This window comes from Strigops habroptila, chromosome 5, assembly GCF_004027225.2.
Source record: "Strigops habroptila isolate Jane chromosome 5, bStrHab1.2.pri, whole genome shotgun sequence".
In the NCBI taxonomy this organism is placed as follows: Eukaryota; Metazoa; Chordata; class Aves; order Psittaciformes; family Psittacidae; genus Strigops; species Strigops habroptila.
Genome location: NC_044281.2, coordinates 17,391,256 through 17,406,182, shown reverse-complemented (window position 1 = coordinate 17,406,182; position 14,927 = coordinate 17,391,256). Strand labels below are relative to the sequence as shown.

The 14,927-nt window shown below is 37.2% G+C and overlaps 1 protein-coding gene across 13 annotated transcripts in view; it reads left to right on the top strand.

The window, feature by feature from the left end:
• Window positions 1–14,927, top strand: part of AGPS (alkylglycerone phosphate synthase) — a 78,516-nt gene that overhangs the window by 45,853 nt on the left and 17,736 nt on the right. For all 13 annotated transcript variants that reach the window (XM_030486461.1, XM_030486455.1, XM_030486454.1 and 10 more), the window contains 7 exons: window positions 1,497–1,568; window positions 3,405–3,484; window positions 5,526–5,606; window positions 7,530–7,655; window positions 9,711–9,819; window positions 10,237–10,364; window positions 13,127–13,178. In XM_030486461.1, the coding sequence (XP_030342321.1) occupies window positions 1,497–1,568; window positions 3,405–3,484; window positions 5,526–5,606; window positions 7,530–7,655; window positions 9,711–9,819; window positions 10,237–10,364; window positions 13,127–13,178 (648 nt within the window). The remainder of the gene's footprint in view (window positions 1–1,496; window positions 1,569–3,404; window positions 3,485–5,525; window positions 5,607–7,529; window positions 7,656–9,710; window positions 9,820–10,236; window positions 10,365–13,126; window positions 13,179–14,927) is intronic.

The following is a 14,927-nucleotide window of genomic DNA, read 5'->3' as shown; positions in this document are numbered from 1 at the left end:
AAGTCAAACTGATTATTAAATATAGCCGAAGTTTCTGTTGACAGCTAAATTCATGACTTAGGTAACCACAGTGTAATTTGAACTTGTACGTTCACCAAGAATAGTTGTCTAAATGGCAGTCTGAATCTTGCTGGCTTTTTTTAAAGGAGTACATGATGATAGAAGGTTAGAGAAACCTTTGTATTAAAGAGCTTTGTTTTACGACATACTGTACTTCAGTAAAAAAACGTATAACACCTGTAACTCCTATCAAAACACTTCACAAAGGATTATTGACTTGAAGAAAGAGCAGTGAAAGCTGAGTACAGGCTAGGCCTACTTTAAAAAGAGTAATAACTAAAGCTGTTGTAGATAATATGTAGCAGAAACTATGCTTGCTTCTATCTAGTAGAAGAATACAAATACTTAAACTGATATGACCATTTTCACACTTGTGTGAATTTTCTACTGGAGTTGTGTTTCTCTGGTCACTAGTAACTACTTTCCATGTGCAATTCTTCAGTAGCCAACAAACTCATTTGATCTAAGTACCTGTCAATGTCTGTTCAGCTGTATGAATCCAACTCTTCCCTGTTCATAACTCTTCTAATACCTTGATAGCTGTGCTACATTAGAAACCCTAAAATTTCTGACAAGAGCTTAGTCTTAGCTCAATTTTGCTTCCTTTATTTAGGGGAAAAAAAATCACATATGGGAAGCATAAAAAGAGGCACTATAAGATGCATCTCATTACTTGAGGACAGGTATTGACATGACAACGCTGGTGACTATGAACAGCACTGGCCACAGCTTTATTTTGTGCAGCTCCAAAAGCAACTGAAATGAAATGATTGACTACCTTTGTTTAAAGCTGCTCTGTATGGCAAGAGCGAAGTAGCCAGAGTTTGTAAGCCTGTTTATTCAGTCCTGCTCATTCTCTGCTGTTTGCACGAACTCATGTATGCACTGTAGTTGATCTTTTTTTTTGGATCCTTTTCTTTGCCTGTGCGCAAGCATTTCTGCTTCCCTCTCTGACCAGATACAGAATGCATTCTGAAAAAGTAAATTTTACCAGCAACTCTACTTTCAAAACTGAATGTCAGCCAGGAAGAAAAAGACGTATTATTCAGGGCTCAGAAGAGACTTACTTCTTGCTTAAAATAAATTGGACAGCCTATTTTCAATAAAAGCTTTAAGCTTGATTTGTTCTCCAAGGTACCTAGATCAATTGTTAACAGTTTGGTAGCCCTGAAAATTTTGCAGAAGGTGTCAGTCCATGAGTGGAGCAGGAGACTAGGGTTTGTAGTCAGTTCTTCAAGTGTAGAATTGTTTCAGGTCTAAACTTTAGGCTGATACTTCTGAGCCCAGCTCGTATTTAGTGCCTAACTCTTTGAAATGTCTTCCTTGCTGGTGTTAGAAATGGAGCTGCTGCTTATTCAGACTGCAATATTTAGTACTAAGCATAAATAACAGTACTAAGCACAAATCCTGTTTTTTAACTGTTTGGACTTTTTTAGTTTGCCATGAAGATGTAGTTAAAATTGTGGAATTAGCCTGCAAACACAATCTCTGCGTAATACCATTTGGTGGTAAGTGTTATGAAATTTCAAATCTGTTTAACTCTACTAGTGAAAATGTATTTTACTTGAATTCAATTTAAATATGTGATGTTAGTCATATATTGTAACAATTCAATAGTTGGGGTTTTTTTGCTAGTATGTTAGGTGTGGTCTTCATTTTTTTGAATGATCTTTCAGTATTAAAAGTTGCTGTACACAATTTAGTGGAAGTCATTAAAAGTATGTCAACATCTTGAATATTGAATATGCAAAAGGAGTGTTTGTATGAAGCTGAAGTCTACCTCTGTGCCTTGGAAGTCTTCTAGGAAATAAGTCAAGAGATTAAAATATCTGAGTTAGAGGTGTCATGGGTTTGGATGCGTTAGTTGTGCTCTGTTACCAAAACCACATATAAATTAGTTTGGTTTTTTCTGTTGAAGCTCAGAGGTCCAGGGAGGATTGTGGTTAGAGACCATATTGCAAAATCATTAATTATAATTCTGATTTCCTTTTAGACATTGTTCAGTCTGAAAGTTAGAGTAGAGACTCCTGTGACAAGAGTTTTTTGGGAAATGTTCCAGGTACAGAGTGCAGGTAAAGGCCTGTGTAATGTGTGTCCTCAGCCTAAAGAATTTCTGAAGGACATGAGGTTCTTACTCATGGATGCTTTATCCTCTAAGCCTGTTGAAGCAGAGTGGTGAGCTACTGTGTTCTGACTTGGAGCTCAGGGAGCATGGGGTGTTGGCTTTCATAAGCTCATCCTGTGAGAAGCTTTTTGTCAAGAACTCTTAATCCTGTGGGATAAATCTATGTGTTAGTTGGTACTTGCTTATGCTGTAAGAGCATAGCCCCTGTAGGAAGGGCATTTACTATTTGAGAAGATGAGCATGCCACTGAAACCAGCTCCATTAGTTTGGTATTGTCTTCTCCCTAAAACACTCTCATCCTTTCTAGATGTATCTGGAGAGCTGTAACACTGCTACAAGTCACTTTTGGTACTAGTAAATTGGTATAGCTGAAAGTGGCAATATTGACTATCTCTTGTTTGCTGACCAGGATACAGAAAGAGCTTCAGATTGTTTTCCAAGTATGCTTATACTAAACTATGGTCAGCTTCTGGAGTTATTACTATAGGGGTTGGTATTGAAGGAAAATACCACCTTGACTACCATTGGGAACAAAGGTGATGGACTTTACTGCACTTGGAGTGTGTTTTATTAGTTGGCACTGTCTCAATACTTGCTATTGGCTGTTTTCTGGTAGCGGATCTCTTTAGCATCCTTTCTAGTCTTTGAGAAGCCAGAGGCTTCTTGGAGGCTGTTCTGTGGCATCCTATAAAGATACATCAGAAACCTTGGGAGAAGTTGGACATTTGGTTTTATCCTGTTTTGTTTTTTTTATGAGTTGTATCCTTTCTGCTTCTTGCTGTCAGAGAAGTACCAAATCCCTGTATTAGGTAGACTTCTTAAGCCAACTTTCTAAGCAGAAGCATAGTGGCTTCTGTAGTGATCCCAAAAGACTATATATAAGCCATACCTATCTCTGTTTCTTTAATGGCCTTTATTTCTCCTTCTTTGTTGCTTTAAAAATCTCTTCTGGACTTAACAGAAGCAGCTGAGATGGTCACAATTTCATGGTTTGTTATGAAGAGTGGTTAAATCATTGTCAGCTCCAGTGCTGCCTAGATTTTGTGAAACTCAGTTTGGAAGAAAAGACAACTTTAAAAGGCTAATCACTAGCCTCAAACAGTTAACTTCAGTAATCTTACTTTATTAAGTTCAAGATCAGAAAGGAGGGAGAGGGGGATGTTACGTGAAGAAAAGCTACCTGCAAATTTTATGATCAGTGTCACTCCCATATTTGCAGGAGGGACGAGTGTGTCTAGTGCCCTTGAATGTCCTGAAGAAGAAAAAAGAACGATTCTGTCGCTGGATACATCACAAATGGTACATCTCAATTTTTTAATGTTTGTTTGCTTGTGGTTTTTTAATTATCCTATGGTTATTTGGAATGGTGATCACTAGAAAATGACCTTTCTTTGTAAGAATGAAGTAGGGATGGAATTGTTAATCTCTACCATGTTAAATTGCTACTCCTTCAGTTTAAGTGACTTTTTTACTGATGTTAGCCCTGTACTACTTCATATGACCTGTAGATATTTAATAAGTAAAAAATCACTGTTAAGCCTTCTTATAGCAGCTTTAAGAGAAAATCAGAAGAAGCTGCTATTCTTCTCTTTTGGAACTTGTACCTGAGGTTAAATGAAAGGCTAGGAGGAAGTTATTTGTTACTGCAAATTTTACTTTTTTGCAGACTTAAAAATACTTAAAAGGTTGGTAAGGTGATGTAGGATCTATAAATCAACTTGAAGGATCAACGTTAAAGACAAGAACAACTAGATTCTTGTGTAGATAGCATCTTGAGAATGTGAAGTTTATAGCTTTCTGGCAGTCCAGAAATGAAGTTCTGTAAAATTTAGTGCTAGTTTTCATCTTCCCATTATGAAAGAGCTTTACACTTTTGAAATGATAGTTTTATGACTACACGGTAATAAGATGCTTCAGAAACAGCTCTGTATCTTTGATGTAAGGCTCTACTGCCCCTGAGCGCTGGCTGAGCTAATTAACTCCTTTAGCCTTGAAGGTAAGACCGGGGTTTTGGCTTCATTTTCTCTGCTCAGTCAGTGTGCTTCTGCTACACTGAGAAATGACAAGTTTATCTGATTACAAAGTAGTCTTGTTCTACAAAGGTGGCAGAACACATGCTTTTGTCAGCTAGATATGGAAGTACACACCAAGTCAGAAAATGGACCTCTTTCTTGTGTCTTGAATGACTCTGCAAGCCATTTCTTGTAATTATTAATGAGGAGGGAAAATAAGGAAATTAAATTGAAAAGAAGCATTGTGAGAGTTAAAACCTGGGTGTCTCAGAGCAGTTAAGATGATTGGCTAAGCTTTACTATTTTAATAGCCACCTAATGGGTATTTTTGTATTATGTATGTATGTAGGGTCTACATTTCATAAAAATATAAACATCTTAATTTAAACAGTTTATGTTGAAACTGAAGGTGTCTGAAAGGAGCTGAAATAGCCGACTTTGAATAATTAGCCCAGATGTTGAGTTGAGACAGTTGCTTTAAAGCATGGTTTAATTTGGACTAGAAGATGTCCATGTTTCTGTTATTTGAAAAATCAAGGCAAAGGGAAGTTAGAGCTGTTCTCCTTAACAATATTAATACACAAAATTATAAAGTATGCCAGAAGGGTACCTAATAAGAATGAAGAGCAGAAGCTGAAGCTTCTGTGGTGTCCTTACTGTAAACAAAGCTAAAACTGTATATATATAAATTGAATTTTTTTTTTTTTTTTAAGTTTCTCTTTCACCTGGATTGTCCTCATTGACAATCATGCTTAGTGCACTGTGTAACTTGTAGCGTTTACTACTTTTCCTGTTTAGTAGAATATACTGATGGGACAGTGAGTGTCTCATCAGGTAAAATGATACAATCCTTCAAGTATTTTAAATTTCTAAAGTACGTACATACTCTGGCATCCTGTAGTATACCTTGCTTCTAGCCTACTGTATCAAAATCCAAGAGCTGACCTGGAATAACTGAATACAGTCTCTTTAACCCTTGGAGTATGTTTAAGAATACTTTTCTTGGTGTATACTTAATGTCCAGATAGTCAGATTCAGGCATCTTCAATCATATTAACTGTGAAAAATCATTGTATTGCTTAACTTCTGTAAGAGTTTTGACTTAATTCTTTCTGGCTTTTCTGTATTGTTTCTGTAAACATTCCTAGCATAAATTGACTAATAGGTATGTGGTGATTTCGTAAACTGTAACCTGTTGTGTAGCTGTTTGACAGTGAGGAGGCTCAGCTTCCACTGCTGTAATAACTGGAATTGTATTAGTAGTAAAGGGAAGGAAATAAACAAAAGTCTTTAACACTGATTCTTAGTTTTGATTGGCTTTTCAACAGAATCGGATTCTCTGGATAGATGAGAAGAACTTAACAGCTTGTGTGGAAGCTGGCATTGTTGGTCAAGATCTGGAAAAACAGGTATTTTTAACTTGTCAAGCATTTTAGTATTTCTCAATATATTTCTTAGCTGTTCCTCATGTCTTGTCTAAATCATTGAATGCTAGCTTAATTCTTGATTGTTTTCATGCAAACTAGTATGGTAAGCATTGTATGCAATAGCTATGAACCATATTTTTAGTATATGAAGTGACTCTGAGCACATAAAGACTGCTGTGCAATTCTTTCAATGTGTGAAGAATACAACAAAATCAGGTCATCTACCTGAAGTGTGCGTATATATATATATTTTAAAAACTCTTACTACATCTACTAGAATTCCAGTAGTATTAGCAAATCACATGTGATTAAAACTAGGACTCCAAGTTGTGCTTGTTTTGTGTAGTACAATCTGAGCATAACTATGTTTTAATATTACAGTTAATGCCAATGCAGATTTCCACAGAAGTACAGGTATACATTTGGACTGTGCAAAGAGAAAACCATTTGAAAGGTTTGTTTGGTTTGCAGCTTGCCAGTATTAAGTAAGGTTTGGACTGGAGGCTAATCTAACTTCTGTTGCCGTAATGTTGCCAGCATTATCTAGGAATTACCTTGCAGAGAAGAGATTGGTGCCTCTTAATGTATTCCTCACTCTTTGGGTGCTGAAGTTACTTAAGTATCTCATTTACAGGTATTATCAACCTTATAACAGTAACTAAAAATTAAGACCCAAATTCTAAGCAAAGAATGGGTTTGGAAAACCTGGTATTTGGCAAAAGTTAGGCTGTACGTGTTATAATGGGGCATTCAAAATCAATGTACACTTCACATTTTGTCTCTCAGATAGTGACTCTAGTGGGATTAAGATACTTTTCTGCTGGATGAAAGCTCCAGCTATTAGTGGACTCTACAGAGAAATGTTTATACAACCTATAGAAATTGGCAAGTTGTAACTGAAGCAAATTTCTTGTCACCTTGGAGAATGAGGAGGGTACAGGTTCAAACCCTTTCCTAATATATGACCAGTAAGTATATGAAGCCACAAGATCCTCTGGTATGGGAAAGGATCATGAGTTAGATGAATCACCATAAACATTATATTGAAGTGACTTTCAATCATTTAAGTTGGAACCACTTTATACAATAGAACACAGTTAAAGATCCACATTATGTGGTATATTTAAATACCTATGTCCAACACAGTTATTATCAGTTGGTCAGTGCAAATTGATCATCTCAAATGCACTAACACAGTTATCACTTAATGCGAGACTACTGGGTCTTTAATTCTTCCTGTCCCAACAGTTTTGGTTTTGCAATTCTGAGGGCATCAGATCAAACTCAGGTGCTGTGCAGATGGCAAAGCCAAGTTAATACAGAAAAATGAGAAACAAGTGACTACTTAATGTACAGGAATGCGTGATCTGCATCACAAATAGTTGACCGCACTGCATACAAGAAGCCCAACCAGATGGCTGTGTATTAAAACACATCACTCCTTGAGAGAATTAAGTACAGGCAATTTGCTCGCATTTTCTGCAGACCTGCTGCGTATCACATTAGGATAGAAAGAACAAGAGATTAAGTACCTTATTTATTGGCAGCATTTGTGCGAAGTTGACAGTTACTTAGTTATAGGGTTTTTTCCATATGTAATTGAATTTGTATCTTCTTATGAACAATAGCAGTCTTAGTTTTAAAATATGGGGAGAGTATTATAGGTTGATACGTAGCACGATGTATGCACAGTAGAAGCAGAATCAATTTGCATTTCATTTACATGTCAAAGACAAAACCTGTGTTGGAATATATGGGGGTGTGGTCAGGGTGCTTAAAGAAAGCCTGGAACTCCACATAAAAACACCTACCCCAAAACCTAGGCTATTGAGGTTTGGAGTACTAAGCAAATGCAGGCTCTGTAGAATGCTTTTTTTTTTTTTTTTTTTTTTTTCCTTTCTTTAGCTTTCTGAAAGTGGCTTCTGTACAGGCCATGAACCAGACTCCATGGAGTTCAGCTCACTAGGAGGATGGGTAGCAACACGAGCATCAGGCATGAAAAAAAACATCTATGGAAACATTGAAGATATGGTAAATAATTCAAATACTTTTTCTAATGATTCTGTTCGGAAGTTTAATTCTTATAGAGACTCACAGTGAGAGGAAAAAGGGGTAATAAATTGTGGTTCTCTTAAGTGATACAGTTTTAGCATCAAATCTTGACTGAAATGTTTGTTTTCTTGCCTTTGGTATTAGTACTAATAATCCTTATCACTCATCTAAAAGTCAATTTCATTTTGGTATTCACTGGCAAGCTTAAGGAATTATTGCCCTGTCCTGACTCTGGTGCCTTCTTCCACTATTTTGTGCTCACTATTAATCCAATGTAATAAACACGTCAAACATTCAGGGTGATTGCAAAAGACCCATGTTTGCTACTACACGTTGTGTATTCCTGAAGTAGTCTAGTTGGATCATCTAACTGATAGCAAACTAGCTCCTTCTCTTTCCCTACCTCCCCTAGGCTAGTAGTTTTTTCAAATCAGTAGGCTGATCTAATTGACCATGTGGATGCATAATAGTGAAATCTAATGTCTCCACATGGTCTGTAGGAATCCTGAGGAAGGAAGCAATGGCAGTATTCTACTGCTGAACCTATTTTAAGCATTAAAATAGTTAACCTTTAACCCAGGTAATTTGTTTTTTAAATTTTGATTTAAAAATCAACCTTCTATGTTATAACAAATATATTGAAAATATTGAAGTTAAAATCATTGCTGTTCAGACTTTGCCTGTCTTTTTGCTTCAAACTTCCAGATTTCTCTTCTAGTTTGTACAATAGCCCTTACACACATGGGAGTTTTTTCCTCCTTTCTTGAAGCACACTCTAGGTAATGTATCCCCATAATCTCAGGCTTTTTCATTAGCTCATAGCACAGACACATTTGTTCCAGGCACAGGCGTGACACTTTACTATCAGTAACTGAGCTTGGCAGGAGCTGCACAGATTTTATTCAGTAGGCCTGGCTCAACTAAAACTGCTAGCACTTACGAAGTATCTGTCATCTGTCCCCCACTGCTTGAAGTGCTACCGAATGGTGTAGTTTTGCTTGTACTGGGAGATGTGAAGCAAAAGGCTCTTCTTTGATGGAAACGTAACTTTAGGCTACAGCCGCTCCTGAAATTTTCATTAGGAGGAAATAGGATTGAAAATTGATTCAGAACAGTTCATGAGTTTCAAAATGGCACAGTGAGAAAGTTTCAGGGAAGTGTTTACCGTCTTTGGAAACTTTATATCTAGAAATGTTGTGTTGCATGAGCTGCCTAAAATCCACTTTATTGCAGAATCAACAGTTCGTAAAATGCAGATAATTAAATTCTTGAACAACTCAGAGCAGGATGAAGATTACTTGGCTACCTGTGCTTGAAAGTTTTAAAGCCATTAGTTGAAATTCAGTCATTTTGGCTTCATTTAAAGGCTTAACTAAAAAAAAAATCCGAACCCAAAACCACACTTCTTCCTATAAAATAGAATAAAGGATTAAAAAACCCATATCTAGGCTCCGTACTGCATGTGCATGAATAACGCTGGATGCAATAACATTTGAAAAACGTTTCAAGAAATACAGCCTTACGTATGTATGTCTTGTGGCAGTTTTAATGTTAATAATCTATTTCATAAAGCTTGCTTTTGTCTTTCCTCCCAATAGAAATATTTCTATAGCAAACAATGATTAAATTATATTAGCTTTATCAAGCAGCAGTTCTAAAGCAAAAATTAAGCAAAATTTAAACCCTCACTTTTATTCCTCTGAAGTACTATGTATATTCTGGAATAAAATCCTAGTATTCATAAAGTACTACCCACACTGAGTTAAAAAAACAGTTTTAACTTGCATTGCCTGCATGTTGCCAACAGCTGACTTGCTTTGGCATAGAACTGGAAACAATCTGTTATGTGGGCAAACCGTGCTGTGTTATTGTAATTACAATAGTCCGGGTTATCCCAAAAGTTCTTTGGGCTGCTTACAGGATGTTCAAAGTCTACAAAGCTGTACTGTATCAAGTTTTGTAGAAAATAAATACTGTACAAAAAACCCATTGTTTAATGCTAGCATTGATCGTTGTTGCATATTGTTTGAACAGGTGATTCATATAAAAATGGTAACCCCTAGAGGAATAGTAGAAAAAAACTGTCAAGTACCTCGCATGTCAACGGGACCTGATATCCATCACTTCATTATGGGATCTGAAGGTATAGACATAATAATTTCATGTAACTGCATCTTTATTCAGCTTCTGTAATGGCTTGATGATTTGACCATCTTTATGCTGTGGCTTCCAGCGTGTCTATGGTAGCATTATGCAGGCATGAATTTCTTCTGTTAGGGTAATACATTGAGACCTTAAGGCTGAAGTTAAGCAACTCCGAACAGTGCTTAAAACAGATCTGTGGAGTTAGCCTACAAGTCTAGTAACAAACATCATTATTTAGAGGATGTCTTGTAAAAATTTACCATATAAATAGTCAGGAATAAATCACCTACTACTGAACTCTTGGGATTTCTGGTTTATGTTAACTTAGGACATCCCGGTAAACATTTGTTAAGTTGGGTAACTTGCAAGAAGTACATCTTGCAATACTTTACTCAGTTCTTCTTTCTTCCTGAAGGGACTCTTGGAGTGGTTACTGAAGTTACGATAAAGATTCGCCCAGTCCCTGAATACCAGAAGTATGGCTCTGTGGTCTTCCCTAACTTTGAACGAGGGGTGGCCTGCTTAAGGGAAGTGGCAAAGCAGGTAAAGAAAAGTTGGATATTGACTTCAGTCAAGGGCACAGGTTCTAGCACTAGTGATGTGCTGATGCTGTAGTATTTCTGGCAACTGATAACCAAGGATTTGAGATATGAACCCCATAAGTGTATATGGTCTGTGAGGCTTTTGGAAACTATGCAGTTGAGGCTTGAGCATGTTCTGAATTTACTTGATGTACTGAGCCAAAAGGCTCATGGATGTGCCTTTTGATGGCTTTTTTTTCAATGGGAGTTATTTCCATATCTCAGCACAGAAAATTTGGCTTTGCATCTCCTTCAGTGGAGAGCTTTATTCTCAGATTAATTCAGGACTATGTAAAAGGAACCAGTATTTAAAGGAATTAAGTTGCAGCATGCAAGTAGAAGGCAGTTGAATTCATGGTTCTGAAGTGACAAAGGAACAAAAATCATGCAATGGAAGGATATGGCTTATGTTTAGAAAACACTTTCTGAAGCACAGTGACATTTTCAGGTGAGCTGGACATTTTTAGGTGAAATTGTGCTTACAGTGTAGTATTTAAATAGATCCTTCTGCATAGTGTGATCAGATGGTTTCAGGCAGCAAAACCTGGACATGGATATCCAAATTGTGTAACACTTTTCCTCATGGCTATGCTTCCAAGCAAGTCTTACACTGGCTAATCTCTTCCTTCGCTATCTTAGATTAATTTCTCTTTGCTCTGTGCAGAATGTATCAAATAATTTCTATGAATGGTGGAATATACCCTGAGTTGGGGAAGTAATTTCAGAAATGTTTTAATTAATGCCAAACTAAACACAGCTTTACATTTTTTCCAGTGATTGGTCTAAATTAATGACTTAATGTTCCAAGCCAGATGTTCAAACTGGTATGTGAATGACATGTATATACTAGTCAGCAGCACTTGCCAGTTCTTCTTTCATGCTTCTACTGCTAGTGCTTGTTCTTCCTGTTAAAGGTATCTAAGCAGACTGTTTGGGAATGCTTAATCATGTGGCTGATCAACATTTTAAGTCAATTAAGGAACTAGTGTCTTTTCCCTAGCTATGGGCTTAGGTAGAAAAGGAAAAAAGGCACTATTAGCCACTTAGTGTTGCTCCATTTTTAAGCTTCTGTTGCTACTGCTGCTGTTTCACTGCTTACTTTAGCCTGAAGTACTTATTCCTCTTCTGTTGCCCTTTGCATCAATCTTGGTAGTAATTACAATGATTGCTGTCTGAAAAGCTGTTTCTTGTCTGTATTGGTCTACTTTTAATGTAAGAATAACCAACCTGCAGGACATGGGTGGTTTGGTCTCATTTAAAACCACTCATCCAGCCTTCTTCTGTCAACCTGCCTGGTGAGCTATCTTAGTTCTTCATGTTCTTTTTTCCTATTGTGTGATAAGATATATAGTAACGATATGATGGAGGGTGAGCATGTCAAAATGATAGAGACATACTTCCATATTTACGTGATTAGATGAGACTAGCCTAAAATTCAGGGTTTGTCATGTTCCTGTGGCCATACATGTGAGTATGACTGGACATAGCCATCACAGATTACATGATGTGGGCATATGCATGACCAGAAGCTTGCCTAGTTGAAGGCAATCTATTTTTCAGATTTCTGTACAGTGCAGAATCTAGATTGGACCCAGATATGGATTTTAATTGCAGTCTGATGGCAGAGCATTATTGTACTGGGTCTGGCTTCGATGGAGTTAATTTTCTTCATAGCAGCCCAAGTGGTGATGCATTTTGTACTTATGACCAAAACAGTGTTAACACACCAGTGTTTTAGCTGTCGCTGAACAGCATGTACACACTGTCAAGACTTTCTCTATTTTTCATTCTCTTCCCCGCCAGCAAGTAGGTTGGAAGCAGACAAGAGGCTGGGAGGAAATGCAGTTTGAACAGCTGACCCAAATTGACCAAAGGGGTATTCCATACCATAGTAACATAGAAACATAGAACATTTTGGGTTGGAAGGGATCTTAAAGGTCATCTAGTTCCAACCCCCCTGCCACAGGCAGGGACACCTTCCGCTAGACCAGGTTGCTCAAAGCCCCATCCAGTCTGGCCTTGAACACTGCCAGGGATGGGGCGTAATATACTATTCTGTGTAACATCATGGTCAGATATAAAACTGTAGAGGGGAGTTTTCCAAGGGTTGCCATTGCTTGAGGACTGGCTGGATATTGGGCAGCTGGTGGTAACTGATTGCTTTTTGCATCACTTTTTGGTGGTGTTTTTTCCCATTTTGCTTACCAAGCTGTCTTCATCTCAGCCCATGAGTTTTCCCACTTTTGCCCTTCTGATTTTCTCCCATCTGCCTGAAGGAGTGAGTTAGCAGCTGTGTAGTGCTTGGCTGTCTGCCAGGCTTAACCTACAAGAATTAGACTTTTTCAATGAATTCGTAATGTATGTGTTTCTTTGATTACATACCAACATAAGCTTGGTATTCTAATCAAGTATGGCATCTTTAGTGCATACGGCAATTTAGGAAAACACTCAATACTTGAAGGCCAAAGGTCTTTGGACTACACCTTTGTCGGCTTGATGTTAAACTTAAAATTCTCAATGCATTATATCTAGACATACCTAATAAATGTTGCTATTGAAGTGAAAACAAGCTTATAGTCACTGCTTTTCAATGATGATGATGGCCATAGGTCTCTGGTATGCTATTTTTAAATAGAAACTTGATTGTAATGAATTTTAGCAAAACTATGTACATAATCTTTTTTTATTCTTCTTCCCTTTCGTTCCCCTAATTTGGCCCCCAAGAGATGTGCTCCTGCATCAATTCGCCTTGTTGACAATGCACAGTTTCAGTTTGGTAAGTATGTAGGTATTCTCGGACAAATATCTCTTTCCAAGGGTTTTACTTTTTAGTAGCTTTAGTCTGGTTTAGGTGGTAATTCTGTTGCTCAAAACTAGGACAATGAACCCAAAGTTCAAACACCAGATAGTGCCACAATGTGTGACTTCAGGAACAGAAGCCTGTCTTTGTCCCTGGGAAAACAATCAACTACAACAGTCAGCAAAGAGCCATGTTCTGCATATAAATACATGAGAATTTTTTTTCTACTTTTCCATTCTGGGCATATAGTCTACTGGAGAGTTTGAAATTGTGGAGGTGCTTCCTCTATTTTACTATGAAGGAGCAGAGATTATAGTTTTGCAATATTGTCTGCGATATATGAAACATTTTCTTGCTAAGTGTACTAATGAGAAGTTGGATATGACAAAAAAAATCAGAATGCAGGCACCTTACTTGGAAGGTGAGTTGGTTGGTTCCTGTATGTTTCACAGAAACATCACCAGTCCTATACAGATTCCTTAGAAGTAGCAGTGGAATTATAATTCTGATAATAATTATTATCAGAAAATAATCTGATGTGGCAGTGATTGTTTGGGTGGGAGAGAGGCAATGACAGACTTGTCCTAACTGAGCTGTCTATTTTTAAGAGAAGCTTAGACATAGTAAATGCCATAACTGTATGCAAATAGAACTAAGCTCTAGGCTTGAAGTATAAAAAGTCAGTGAAGCTATTAGAAGATTACTAAATACAAAGATTTTATGAAATTTCAACTAGTTCAAATACCTAAATAGGACAGTGTCAGACATGCAGAGCAATTGTTTTTGAACAATTCTTAAGGAAAGCTGTCACTTTAAACTGTAGGAAGAACACAGATGTGTTCTGTCTCAAGGTACTCTTGAGGAGAACCTGAAGTTTCACTATCTAAAAGTTAATAGTTCGCAGAACTGGAAGGTCTTGCAGAGACCATGCTATTTTCGGTTGTACCTAGAAGATGAAAATGTAAAGTGTGACAGACTCTGAAAACCTCTGTTTTACTACCACTTGAGTAAGTCAGAATTTCTGAAACTTCCTTTGGATAGAAGCCTCACTGATAAATCTTGACTTTCAGCAAGCCTTGCTGCTTGCTTTGGTCACTCTTTTTTTGTGACAGTTGTTCTCTCAGATACATTCAACAGAAGACAGATACATTTTACTTCCTTTTTAATCGTGAAGAAGCTTGACTAATTACAGGCTTTAAAACCAACACCGATTAAATCAATCTTCTCCTTTGATTTGAGGTTGCAGCTAATACAGTCACCTGCAAAACATAGTCTCTGGCATGTCAATATAGAATTTTCTTGTTGTCATTATTGAGTAAGCTTAAATCCAATCGTTTTTACAGATTCTGGTTTAATAAATTCACGTCCTTTTTGTTATCTGGTGCTTTTTTCATGTGCTTACTTAAGTGTGCTTGAAGGTGTACTCCTGGGGATTTGTTTGTGTCTGCAGGGAGAGTCCCAGAGAGGGAAGGAGAGTAATCAATTGCTGAAGTTCATGCTTTATTCAGGAGGAAATACTTTGTGAAGTATTTTAGAAGGAAGTATCATGTAAATGGTGCATAACTTTTTTATGAATTGGGCTCACAGCATGTAGACCAGATGCAAGACTGCTAAAGTGAAGCAGTAATGGGAGTTCAGAAGTTGCTTGTGACTGAAAACAATGGAACAAACAGTAAAAGACTTTCATCTCAATTAAACCCAGTCCTGAGGCAGAGATGTTAATTT